General features: G+C 38.6%; 1 protein-coding gene across 1 annotated transcript; it reads left to right on the forward strand.

Annotated features, from left to right (window-relative positions):
- The first annotated feature begins 10,850 nt into the window (after window positions 1–10,850).
- Window positions 10,851–12,114, forward strand: LOC116574253. Its single transcript, XM_032314923.1, has one exon. The coding sequence runs from the start codon at window positions 10,867–10,869 to the stop codon at window positions 12,088–12,090; it is 1,224 nt and encodes a 407-aa protein (XP_032170814.1). The 5' UTR covers window positions 10,851–10,866; the 3' UTR covers window positions 12,091–12,114.
- Window positions 12,115–13,644: the final 1,530 nt, after the last annotated feature.

Raw genomic sequence — 13,644 nt, forward strand, 5'->3', positions numbered from 1 at the left:
CCCTCATTCTTCCTTCTCTGATAGCGTCAATGGATTTTAATTATTTGTTAATTTTTTCTAAGTAGTACATAAAGAACAGAAGCCTAGATAACAATGTCTAAATTGTTTTATATTATAGAATGAAACTGAAATCAAATTTTCTGTATCACTTAGTGTATAATAATTACTTTTTAACTAAATTTCTCAAATGAAGCCTAACATTTTAAAAATAGTATATATTTAATCATTGATTAGCATTCAGAACTTTAAAACAGTACTGTTGTCAAAATATAAACATGTTAAAAACATCCAGAGCTGACAAATAGAATAATGGTGTATAAACTAGTATAAATCATTTGGGAAATATTAATACCATAAATCAGAAGTAAAACTAATGGGAAAGTGGAAAGGAAAACTTACTATAGAGCAGACTGTAATACAGAAGCACAATGAAAAAATAGATTTAAAAGATTATTAACCAGGTTATATAGTTATTATAGTCCAGTTTGCAAATTAAAGTATAGGCATGATATAGATGACCAAAGATACTAAATCAAATATAGAGATAATGTAGAGGTTTAAGTTGATTATTTTAAATAGTTATTTTAAACGTTATTTTAAATCAACTTTAAAGAGGTTTAAAGTTGATTATTTTCCCTGAGGGGCCTGTAGGAAACATCCTGATGGATGAAAGGGCTTGTCATTTGAGACCTGTGTACCTAGTCAGGGATGGGGAACATAGAACTCCTAGAGAGATATGAGTGAGCTGGGTAAGGCTGAAATAAACATTTGTGAAAAGGTCCCAGCTGCTTTTCACAGATTTCCACATCTTGCAGGGAAAATGTGCAGCCCCTTCGAGTTTGAGATTATGGTCAAAGAGTTGGTCCTGGCACCTCTTCTGGTAGGCACCCCTGATTAATGGCACAACCATTACCTAGACCAATAGTTCCCAACTAGTGATTTTGCCCCCTGAGGGACATTTGACAGTCTCTGGAAACTTGGTCAGCACAATGGGGTAGCAGTGCTACTAGCATCTGATAGGAGGAGGAAAGGGATGCTGCTAACAGTTACAATGCACAGGACCGCCGGACGTAAAGAAGTACCGGATCCAAAAATGTCAGTAGTGTCCAGAATCTTGTCCTCGACAAACTTTACCTGTGGGGATACCTTGAAATCCTTTCTCCCTCACCATTAGCTTTTCTACCCCCTTCCAAAACCATTTGCTTCCTTTTAGTTGTCAAACACTGTGTTTTCAGTCTCAAAGTCTGATTTTATCCCCTCTTCTGTTTACACTGTAATCACTCTTATATAGGCCTTTATCGATTCTCATCTGCATAATTACAGTAACCTAACTGATCTTCCTCTTTTGTGGTGGTCTTGCTTCAACAAACCAGTTGATACCCTCAATCAAAAGCTGTTGATGGATCTCTAAAAGTGGCTATTAAGGCCAAAGTCTCGAGTTCAAGGCTGTACACAACAGGCAGTACCAACTTTTTAGCACATTTCCCCATACTCTGAACGTGTACAGCACAGTGACTCCAGTTAACCTGGACTGTCCAAGGTTTTGGAACAAAGTGTTTCTTTGTCCTCTTCCTGAAACTTTCCTGTTAGTCTTTGTCACCAAATCTTCCTCATCCGTTAAGACCCTTAAATTCTTTTCCTCTTTACAGCTTTTTTTGAGTTACCACAACCAAGTATCCCTTCTTGGAATACATATAGTATCTTACTTCCTTTTGTTGTTAATCACACTCTGCCTTCTTAGTATATTATTGCCGTATTTGTGCCATATCACATGTTAAATACTCCATGTCAGGGAATGGTTTTACTGATCTTTGTATCCACCGAGCACTTTTTAATTAGTTGTGTTGAACCAAGATACTCAGAGGGAGAATTTTTTAACCATTATGAGCAATCCTTGCTTTTTTGTTGCTATTTTATACACATATTATTGGGACTTTTTTCCCCCGATACATAAAAAAAAATGCCTAGTTCACAATGTCCAAATAGTATAAGAATGTAGCATTCGTAGATATAATTGGTCTTTAAAAGCTAAACAATCTTTGGTGTATTCTCTTACAGTGTCTATATTACTGTTAGTGATGGGGTTTCTCTGGTGTTCATTATTTTATTTTTATATATTTTTTAAATTTTTTTCTTAGATTTTACCCATTATTTGTCAGAGAACTAGCAGGCACAAGAACGGGAGAGCAACAGGCAGAGGGAGAAGCAATCTCCTTGCTGAGCAAGAAATCTGATGCCAGACCCAGTCGCAGGGCCCCGGGACCATGGCGCAAACTGAAAGCAGACACTTAACTGACGGAGCCATTCAGCCTTCCCCTGTTTTATTTATTTTTTATCGTCTTCATAATTTCTAAGAATAAATGCAGCTTAGCACTTACTTTTGCACAGCTTACTTGAGATTGACATGAGAAGAGTTTTCTGGGATAAAGAACAGAGGAGTCTACGCTGAGAACTAGGTGACTGTACCTTTTTAGTAGACAAGTGCATAGGTAACAAACATGACAAAGCCCTAAAGAAAGATATGCTTTTCTTGCCCATCGGCAGGAGTGGTACACAGAAGTTCCACTTCAGTTCTTACAGAGCTGGTCTGTGGCATGCAAATCAGGAATTCAGTGCCATAAAGCTCTGAAAGGTCTAAGGAACTGTAAAGTGTTAAAATATTGAATACAGTAGCTAACATTAAATGAATTAGAGAACGCCTGCTATCAGGCAAGAGAAATGGAGTATTTTGCCAGCTGCATTAAATTCTATAGAAAAATCCAGCAGTATAAAATCACCCTGATTGTGTAGGTGGGTTGGAGGGTTGGAGAGGAGGGTGTACTTTATCCTACAAAAATCCAGAGGAATTGCTGAAGTTTCTTCAAGAGCTAAGGAGTGCCTGCCCTGCATTCTGGAGAGCTATCCTTTTTTTTTTTTTTTTTAAGATTTTATTTATTTGACAGAGATCACAAGTAGGCAGAGAGGCAGGCAGAGAGAGAGAGGGAAGCAGGCTCCCTGCTAAGCAGAGAACCCAATGTGGGGCTCGATCCCAGGACCCTGGGATCATGACCTGAGCCGAAGGCAGAGGCCCTAACCCACTGAGCCACCCAGGTGCCCCTGGAGAGCTATCCTTTACAAAGGCAAACCCCAAGATCGTAGTTAAACCTAAGTAAAGATTGTAAATACCTGTAGGCTATGGTCTGGTAGACTGGAAGACTATAAACCGATGCTTAGGTTGTGTCACTGAGCTCATTATTTCCAATAGTCCAAGAAGGTAAGAGCTCAATAAATCTTTCTTTCACTTAGTTATATATAATATGACAGAAGAGACCTGAAGAGTTAACTCTCTTGTAAAGAATATACTTCTTTCCTCAACCTAACTGGAATGAACAAAGACAAAGAGAGAATTAATATTCAAAGAGAAAGTACTCTAAATCCAAGGTAGTATAACACTTTTTTTTTTTTTAATAGTCTAGACTGTCTTGTGTTTGCTCCATAAACTTTTACACCTACTCTCTAGACTTGGAGGGAAAGTGAGCAGTACTTAAAGCTGACTTGGCTTCATGCTAATTTGGACATTAGGAAGCCTCAGAAGTAGCTGTTCCTTGGAATCACCAGAGACAGGGCAAAAAGGGAATTCATCCGGAGACTATTCCAAAATCTAACCTTGGTTTTTAGCATAACAGCAGATTCTTAAGGAACATTGCTAACAGACTCCTCTAGCAAAAAGAAGAAAATGAGACATTCTATTAAAAAAAAAAAATCAGGCTGGTCTATAAGAGAAAAACTATCATATGTCCTATGTCCTACATAGTAACAATGAGACATACCAAAAAATTATTTGGTATTTATCTGAAACTCAAACTGGAGCATTTCGTTTCATTTTTATTTTTTTTTAACTAAACCTGGCAAAACTATATCTTTCCCTTATCACAGGCATAAAATACAATATTTCTGGTGGTTATGTCTAATTCAAATTTGTTCTACATTTTTTTGAATTCCAGGGTAGTAATAATCCAACTGGCTAAGGGATTATTGATAGAATTATGTTTTCTTTTTGTGAAATTAATAAAGGATTTAAAAATTTTAAATAAAAAAAAAAAAAAAAAACTACTAAAGCAGCATACATGTCTCATCAATGAACTTCCATTATTGCTAAAGTAAGTTGACATGAGCTCAGTCGAATACCCACTATGACACGTGGTATTACTCAGGCCCAGAGCAGGCTCTGCTTTACTCTCTTTACTCAGGCCCAGAGCAGGCCCTGCTGCACTTGACCAAGACACTAAGCAGCACCAAAATTTTTTTCTGGCAGAGCATTGCATGTGGTTATGAAATGGGCATACCACCTTTTTGTGTTTTGGGGCATCCGAAATCGTAAACTTAAGAATGAAACATCAGTCTATCTCATATATTACATTAAAATGGCAAAGCAATTTATTTCTTTAAAAAGCAGGGCAGAATTGGCTGGAAGATAATACATTTTGGACATTGTGGGAACTTTTGGAGTCCTGGACTCAAAATGATTGGGTGGCAATCTTTTTCATAATTTTCCTAGGGATTATTTTTGAGATCATACTCATAAAGATTTGTTCATCCTTTAATAAGAAGCCTACACTTCCAGAAAAGGGTAGTTCAAGTGCCCAGAAGGTAAGAACAGATGGTTGATTTCTTTCTTTCCTATTTTTCAAAATCATACATAAGAATATCTTACCGAATTATAGAACTCTGGTATTTGGATTACTCCTCTAATATTTGTTATTAATTTCCCTTGAAATAGAAGGAAGACAGTTGCCTGGAAAGCACGAAATTTGGTATGTTATAAATTTCATACTTTAATATAAAACTTGCTCAACCTGAGCCTCTCCTATTGGTGCTCTGACCTTTTTTTTTTTTCATTCCCTCTTATCTCTAGATAACTGTCCAACTCCTTCATCTTCTGAGGAAAGGTAAGTGGTATATTTTGAATTTAAGTGAAACAGATTGGTTTTGTGCTATGCAAAATTGCGTTTACATCTGAATTACAGAAAAGTATTTTCCCATATGTATAGAGGACCGCAGGTACTTGATATCGTAATTCAACTTAACATTGATTTTTATTTTTTCATTTTTTAAAAATTTAAATTTATTTAGCCAACATACAGTTGTAGAGTTCAGTTAATCATCACTTGCATCTAACATTGATTTTAATGGTTGCTCTGTTCCAATCTGTATTAATGGCTTTTCATGTACTATTGAAATTATCCTTCTAAGTGGGTAGTATTATTACTGTTTTTACAAATGAGGAAAGTTTAATGAGGTTTAGTAACTACCTTCCCTACCAACCTTTCTCTCCAGTACCTACTGTGAACCAAGTAAACTCTAGGTACTGCAAGAGTGACTTTCTGTCTATAGAGTCAGAATCCATCAGCATCCCGAAGATATACTAGTGCGAGGGATTAAATATGACATCACTACTCTTGTTGCATTAATATTTTAATTGCTCGTATCAAAATCTATTCAACAATCATTAGATATCTACTCTACAGTGGACATTGTGTTTGGTATGGGGATACAAACAATAAGACAGTCTCTGTTCTCTAGAAGCTTATATGCTTGTGGAGGAGATTCATGCATAAAGGATGATTGCCTTGCAGTATGCTAACGCAGTGACACAAGCATTAGGAAAACATTTAGGAGATAACTAAGCCAGCATAGGGTGTTAGAGATGCCTTCATGAAGAAGCTTATGCTGAGGTGAATTTTAAAGGATGCATGAAAATTAGAAAAAGACAGCAGGTTAGGAGAATAAGGAGGGTGTTCCAGGACATGAGTAGAGGCAAGTAAATAAGAAACAGCAGGGTATGTGCAATAAATTGTGACTACCTATTAGGGAAGAGATAGGGCTCCTATGGTGGGCAGCATATTATAGTGAAAAAACACAAATTTTAATTTAAAAGTGTCTAGGTTTATGTCATAGTTCTGCCTTTTAATGACATTATAGCCCTAGGCTTAAACTCACCAGCCTGAACTCCATTTCCTTACTTTCAAAATAGCAGTTAGAAGAATTATCTCTTAGAAAATCATGAAGATTAGCTAAAATGATATGTGTAACAAAGCAAGAATACCTTACCCTCGTACCAGAATTATTTTTGAGAGCAGAACCATATTTGGGAGAGCATCTTAGATTATTTTGAAGTGAACCTGCTTGAATACTGAGGGAAGCCCAGGCTGGTCAAAGTGGACTGCATCAGACTGCGTGATTCTGTCTTGCTTATGAGGTGGGAGAGAAGAGAAAGGTGGAGGATGGGCAGAGGGGAGGGAGGAGCAGGGGAAGAGACCCGAGGCTTCGTACGGAAAGGCATCACGGACATCAAAGGATGCCACCACCACTCACTATCTGATATCAGGGAGAGTCTTGCTGGCCAGGTGTAGTCTCAGGGAGCAAAGCAAACTGCTCATGTGCATCGATCCACTTTTGGGGAGTGGTTTGTTTCAGGGTTGACATCAGCCTTAGAAGTGTCTTGGGAAAACCTGCCACCATTATATGACTTTCAAAGCTTGGAGCTGTCATTGGTTGGTCTCAGAAGGGTGTTTCCTCAAGGGTGCTATCATTGATGAAAATGTTTAAAAACGGAATTGGTTTTTATTTGTTACCGTGACCTTAAGACTATACTGACTGTATTCCACTGAGTGGTTTAACAGATCTACAGTTATTTCTGATGTGTCCTTGTTACCATGGCTGTAGAACTGTCAGTCTTTTCCCAGGAGTGCAGGGACTTCTTTTTAAATTTTCCAAGGCCAGGCACCTGGGTGGCTCAGTGGTGAAGTGTCTGCCCTTGGCTCAGGTCATGATCTTGGGGTCCTGGGATCAAGCCCCACATTGGGCTCCATGCTCAGCAGGGAGTCTGCTTCTCCCTCTGCCTCTTCCCCTGCTTATGCACATGTGCACTCTCTGTCAAATAAATAAATAAAATCTTAAAAAAAAAAAATTTCCACAACCAGTTGAGGTTGCTGGGAGAGGCCAAAGGACATTGCAAAAATGGGGAGACACAACCAGTGTTTAAGTGGGTATTATTTGTATTGCTGTAACCAGCTCCCCTCCATTTCTGCCTTCAGTCCTGAGCCACTGTTATGGATGTTTTGTGTATATGGATTTCCCCCCCTTACTGAACTAAAAGAAAAGGTTGGGTTGTATGTCTGGGTCAGCTTGTTGTGGATGAAAGTTAGTAATCAGAAACCTACAGTGAAGAGCGGTCACTCAACAAATATTTACCAATGTGCCAGGCATTACTGTATGCCCTTGAGATATATTAGTGAATTAAAAAAAACAATGATTAAGGTTTAGTTGGAAGAAAGTCTGATAATAAAAAACAATAGGATAAATAAAGAAATAATGTGATAAAACATGATAGGATTTATGGTAAAGCAAAAGATAGAATAGGGTAAGAGGAATGAAGTGCCAGAAGTAGGGGAGGAGAGGTAGGTTGTAACATATATGGTGGGGTTTCACTAAAGCCTTGAAGGGATATGGGAGTTAAGCAAACAGTTAAGGTAGAAGAAGATTCCAGATAGTGGGACCAAATAAATCAAATACCCTAAGGGGGGGGGGTGCCGAGTGTTTTAGATACCATAAGAAGGCCAGTGTGGCTGGTGCAGGGAGTGGGGGGGTGACAGATAGAGGATGGGGTCCGAGAAGTAATCGGTGACCAGATCATGGTTGGGTCTCTTAGGCCATGTTAAGGACAATAGCTTTTACTCTAAGTAACAATGGAGAATCATTATAGAGTTTTGCATAGGGAAGTGATTTTTTTTTTTTATTAACATACAATGTATTATTAGTCTCAGGGGTACAAGTCTGTGAATTGTCAGGCTTACACACTTCACAGCACTCACCATAGCACATACCCTCCCCAATGTCCATAACCCAACCACCCTCTCCCTCCCCTCTCCCCTGGCAACCCTCAACTTGTTTTGTGAGATTAAGAGTCTGTTATGGTTTGTCTTCCTCCCGATCCCATCTTGTTTCATTTTTTCCTTCCCTACCCCCAACCCCCCAACATTGCCTTTCAGATTCCTCATATCAGGGAGATCATATGATAATTGTCTTTCTTTGATTGACTTATTTTGCTCACCATAATACCCTGTAGTTCCATCCACATTGTTGCAAATGGTAAGATTTCATTTCTTTTGAAGGCTGCATAGTATTCCATGGTATATATGTATACCACATCTTCTTTATCCATTCATCTGTTGATGGACATCTGGGTTCTGGGAAGTGATATTTTTAAAGGACTATTCTGTCTGCTGTGTTGAGAGTAGACTATATTTGCTCAAGGGCCTACGCAGATGGCAGGCTATTCCGAGTAACCCAAAGTGAGAGAGAAATGTGAATGACAGCAGGGTGGCAGCAGCAGAGGTGGTGAGACGTGGTTGGTTTCCAGACATACTTAGAAAAGGAGAGCCGACAGGGTGTGGATGGGAGAGAGAGGAGGCAGAAGTGAGTCCTAGGAGTTTTGACCTGAGCAGGTAGAAAGTGCAGCTGTTGTCAACCCAGATAAGGAAACAGTGGGTGAGGCAGATTTTGATGGGGAGATCAGGAATATTGTTTCCTATTTGTTGAATTAGGGGTATTGATTTGATATCTAATAGAGGTAGTGAATAAGTGGTTTGGGAAAGGTGTCTGGTAGAGGCAATAAGTTTGGGGGCTGTTGGCTTACGGACAATATTAAAAGCTGTAAGATAGGATGAGATTTCAAAGGGACTGTGAGAAGGGCAAAGGAACAAGGACTGAGCCCTGAGATACTCTAAAAGAGTTCAGAAAGAAGAGGAGGAGCCACAAAGGAGACTGGGAAGGAGCTACCAGGGAGTGAGGAGGAAAACCAGGAGAGTTATGATGGCCTGGAAGCTTGCCAGATGAAGAGTATGTGGAACTGATGTACAAGGTAGATATCGGACCCAAATCCCTTATAAAAAGAAAAGCAAAATCCTTAACAAGATACTAACACACCAGTCCAGCAGCATATTAAAAGGATTATACACTATGATCCAGTGGGATTATTCCTAGGAATGCACAGTTGGTTCAACATATGAAAGTTATCTAGCATTGTTTTATTATGTCTAAAAACATAGTATTACATTGCTGAAATACCTGTCTTGCATTTCAGCTTTCCTCTTTTTCCTGAAATACGCAAAAATTAATCCTTTTTATGTATTATATTTTCACTATTTTTTCTATTTTTTAAAGTGAATAATCACATTCTTCTCCTGATGAAATTTTATCCTAATTATGTTTGGACACTGCTATTTTATTGGGGTCACTTGATTCCCCAGAATGTTTGTTTATCTTACCTTTATCAGTTTGGATATTTTAATTCTCAGGTAACAGGAAACCATGATTCAAACTGCCATTCTAAGAGAATTTATGGTATCATATGATAGGAAATCCTGAGGTAGACTAGGCTGTAGAACTGGTTGATAACGTGCTCAACAACTTCATTAAGGTCCTTTCTCTCCTTTTGCCTTTCCAGTTTTAGTTTTATCTTGAGGTGAGTAGAAAGGTGGCCCCTAGAGTTTCAATATCAGAACTGCAATGTCCAGAGGAAGTAAGAGGTTATTTCTTCCTGTGTCTTTCTTAGAAATGGGGCAACTTTTCCCACAAGTCTTCAAAAATCATTGCCTTATGCTAAGACTAGTTCATGCCCATTCCTAAACTAGTTACTTGGAAATAAGATTACTATTCAATTTAGCCTGATCATTGATGTAGAATAGATGGTGGAGAGTCCACTTTCATGATCATTATTCCAACCCAAAGTTGTGCTGAGAAGCACTACCCTAAAATGTAGGCCTTTCTCTTGATCAGAAATAAACAGCTGTTAAAATAATCTGGATATATTTAAAGAAAACACTTATTTATGGTACTGGACCTTCTTCTGTTGTATCTAAATTTTCACAAGAATATTTTTATCCGTGTCAAAACTTTCAGAGAGCAGAAACAAACTGATATTCTTTATAAAATGATATGATCTTTTAAAAAAACATTTTACTTATTTGAGAGAGAGCCTGAGAGCAAGTGCATGAGCAGGGGGAGGGATAGAAGGAGAGGAAGAAGCAGACCCCCCACTGAGCAAGGAGCCCCATATGGGGCTTGATCCCAGGACCCAAAGATCATGACCTGAGTCAAAAGCAGATGCTTAATCAACTGAGCCACCCAGGTGCCCCTGTAAAAGGCTATAATCTTAACGTGCAACTTCTTTTTTTTTTTTTTTTAATATTTTATTTATTTATTTGGCAGAGATCACAAGTAGGTGGAGAGGCAGGCAGAGAGAGAGAGGAGGAAGTAAGCTCCCTGCCAAGCAGAGGGCCCGATGCAGGGCTCAATCCCAGGACTCTGAGATCATGACCTGAGCTGAAGGCAGAGGCTTAACCCACTGAGCCACCAGGTGCCCCTTAACCTGCAACTTTGACTCACTGTTGTCAAAATTAGACTTCGGATGGGCTTTTGAGATTTTAAAAAAATCCCTGATTCTCTGAGAAATGAAACTAATTTACTTCATCTTGTCAGTGGATTGATTTATGAATGAATGAAACTAGGTTATGAATTATTTTATAATGTGGATAATGGCTTTTCAATTTATCCTTCTGTTGAGCTATGTTTTCCTATACTATATTGGGTTTCCGTAAATCTAGAGAGAGTTCTTATCTGAAATATGTCCTAAGTGACAACTCATTTACATACTGTTTTCTTATATTCAGAATTAAAGACTCTTCAGAAAGAACAATTTCTTCATCACTTACCTCTGAAGAAAATGAAGGTAACTTTGAAGATAGAGTTTCAACATCAAATGAAGTAATATGGTCAAGTACCAGTGGAAGTAAATATCAAGTAAGTCACTTTAGTGAAAGTCATATGATATCTTCAAATGGGACTAGTTCATCTTTGTCACTGTTTCATTCAGAAGTAAAGAAAATTTTTCCAAGCCATGGAGGGTATCCAGAAAATGAACATGAAACAATACAATTTTCATCCAAGAACTTATTTTCAATAATGAAAACCAACAAAAATAAAAATTTAGTATTTTCTTCTGACTTTAACTTTTCAAGAAGTTCTAGAATCACTGTAGAAAGTGAAGATATCGATGTGGCACCATGCCCTTCTGCCCACTTATTTCTTTCTAGGGACCAAGTCAGACTTCTGGAAGAAAATGTGAGAAATCAAATTGCTCTGAAATCTAAAACTACATTAGAGAATAAAATTACTTATCTGTACTCAAGACTTCAAGAATCCTTGATCCAGAATCAACGTTCTGTTAGAATGGGTATTTCTGCCCAACCACAAGATTCTTTTTCAGGACAGAATCCTCCTCAGAATCAAGATTTTTATGAAACCAGATTTGCTAGTCAAGCCCAACAATTTGTTAACAACCAAGAATCAATTAATAGCCAGCCTGATATCATGGCCAGATACTTTGTGCTACCTCAGGATTTGATAAGGAAGCCATTTTCCAGCAGCATGCAAGACTCCTCCCAGACCCAAGATATGGACAGAAACCAACATTTGGTCGACGTCTCATATTCTGTTGAGACTCAAGATTCAATCAAGGGCCAAGAGTCTGATAAACACTTCAGTGAGGCCCAGTATTCTGTTTGGCTTAAAGATTCAAACAAGATTAAATATTTAATGAAGGGGCAAAATGCTATTTTTAAGAATGCCAGATTTCTAGTTTTAACTCTAAGTCCAGATTCACTTGCAGAAGGGGTGCTGCAGATGAAGAGTGTAAAGCCAGGGGGACAGAAACAAATCGCTTCGTCAGAATTAAGTCAGTATTCTGTATATGGCTCGGGGCTTCTTCCACCTATCCTTAAAAGGCAGAAAAACAGGAGAAAAGCATTACACAGTACGAGTAAACTTAGTCTCAAAGTTCCATCTCGAAAGTCAAAGAAAACACCAACTCCATGGGTATTTCAAATGACAGTATGTCACACTTCAAACCTAGCAAGTTTAGAATGCACGCGTATGCTGAGGAGAAAGAATCACATCAAAGGAAAGGTAGATCAGACACGGCTTTGCATCTTACTTATGTTTCCAAGCTTATTCCTCCCTATGTTAGGAAGTATTCCAGAAAAAAACTAGTGAAAGTCATGCCAGGTGTAACAGGATGTGGACATTCTCTGTCAGCAGATGCAGAGAACGTCGATTGCCTGGGGTCTCTTGAGAAAAGAGGAACCTCGGGCAGCACTAAAAATATAAAGCAGCATGACGGAGAAAATGAGGACAAAAAAACATTTTACCAAAAATCCCACCTCAGCTAGAACCATCTTTCATGTCAGTACTTTTCAACTAAAATCACCGTGTTCTTCCTTGATAGAAACGACCTGGAAAAATAAAGAGCTTCATAGCGACCCAATTATTACGAGCAAAGGAAATTGGTATTGCAGAGTTCCATGCCCCCAATAGTAAAAAAACATCTGACCTGCATATTCCCAAGCAGGAGGCCCCTTTAAAAGAAGCTTTATCAGAACCTTGGCAAAAATGTGTCTCCTCTACGGAAGCGGAATCAAACATGAGAATGAAAACGCAGGAAGAACTAAAAAATAACAGAGAATTCCCATCTTCCACGTTCAAGTAGAGAGAAGTTACCCAACTAAGTTCACCAGAAACGAAAAGGGACTTTCCACATGGAACACCTACAAAAGCAAAAAGATTTTCTAGAAATTGTTCTGGAGACCTCAGAGGTTAATCTGCTCATTCACTAGGAATCAAAGAGCATAAAAGCAGTGAACAATTAACAAGTGTAAAAACTCAAGAGAGCACAGAAGATGTAATTAGGAAGGAAAAGAAACCACGAGTAACGCTTCATATTACAGAATTTGATACCTGAGTGAAAGCGAGAGACTGGAAACATGACGCGAGAGGCACCATAAAAAACATGCAAGGTAAAAGAATATCTGCTGCACTTCACAGTGCCACGGACACGATCATTTCGGAACCATTTGATTGTGGAAATGCACAGCAGATTAAAAGCCAAGATTGATACATCAACAACAGGGGTTAGTCATTCAATGCAACGAAGAAATTACCCAGATGAAAAGAAAGCTGGGATGCAAAATACATTGGAAGAGATGTGTATCTAAAAGCCACAAGAACAAGACAGAGAAGAAACAACAACAAACTTGTCAAGAAGCATTTCACAGCTGACACAAGATTTCAGCCTCAGCGTGCAACTGAAGCAGAAGCCCAAATACGTCAGATTTAAAATAAAACAGAGCAGTTCATGAAAGTAGAACAAACGCAAAATAAAGAGCAAGAGGTGCAACCACAACTCTTCCTACAGGAACAATTCTGGGAAACTAGTCCATGCCCCACGACCGGTTCCATTTCAGGTTGAGGTTTAAGCAAAAGCAGACACAGACCTACAGGCAGAGGAACTGCAGATCCAGAGAATCCCTCTTCCAGGGCTGGAGAACTCACGAGCTGGCAAAGTTTTGACTGAAACAACAGAATGTGGTGTCCCCTTTGGTGGAAGTCCCAGGAGGATAAGAGAGGATCATATCACAGAAGAAAAGGCAGACCTCCAACAAGTTTTACCTGCAGCTGCTCTGAGGTCTTTCATTATCCATATGCTTCCTTTCTCATATTTAAAAAGACAGCAAATCAGAAAAAAATTATCAGGTGCAAAAGGGGTAC

Source organism: Mustela erminea, chromosome 15 (assembly GCF_009829155.1).
Source record: "Mustela erminea isolate mMusErm1 chromosome 15, mMusErm1.Pri, whole genome shotgun sequence".
Taxonomy (NCBI): domain Eukaryota; kingdom Metazoa; phylum Chordata; class Mammalia; order Carnivora; family Mustelidae; genus Mustela; species Mustela erminea.

What these genes read in the sequence shown, in the direction of transcription:
- LOC116574253 (XM_032314923.1), top strand. Translation starts at nt 10,867, where the DNA reads ATGATATCTTCAAATGGGACTAGTTCATCTTTGTCACTGTTTCATTCA.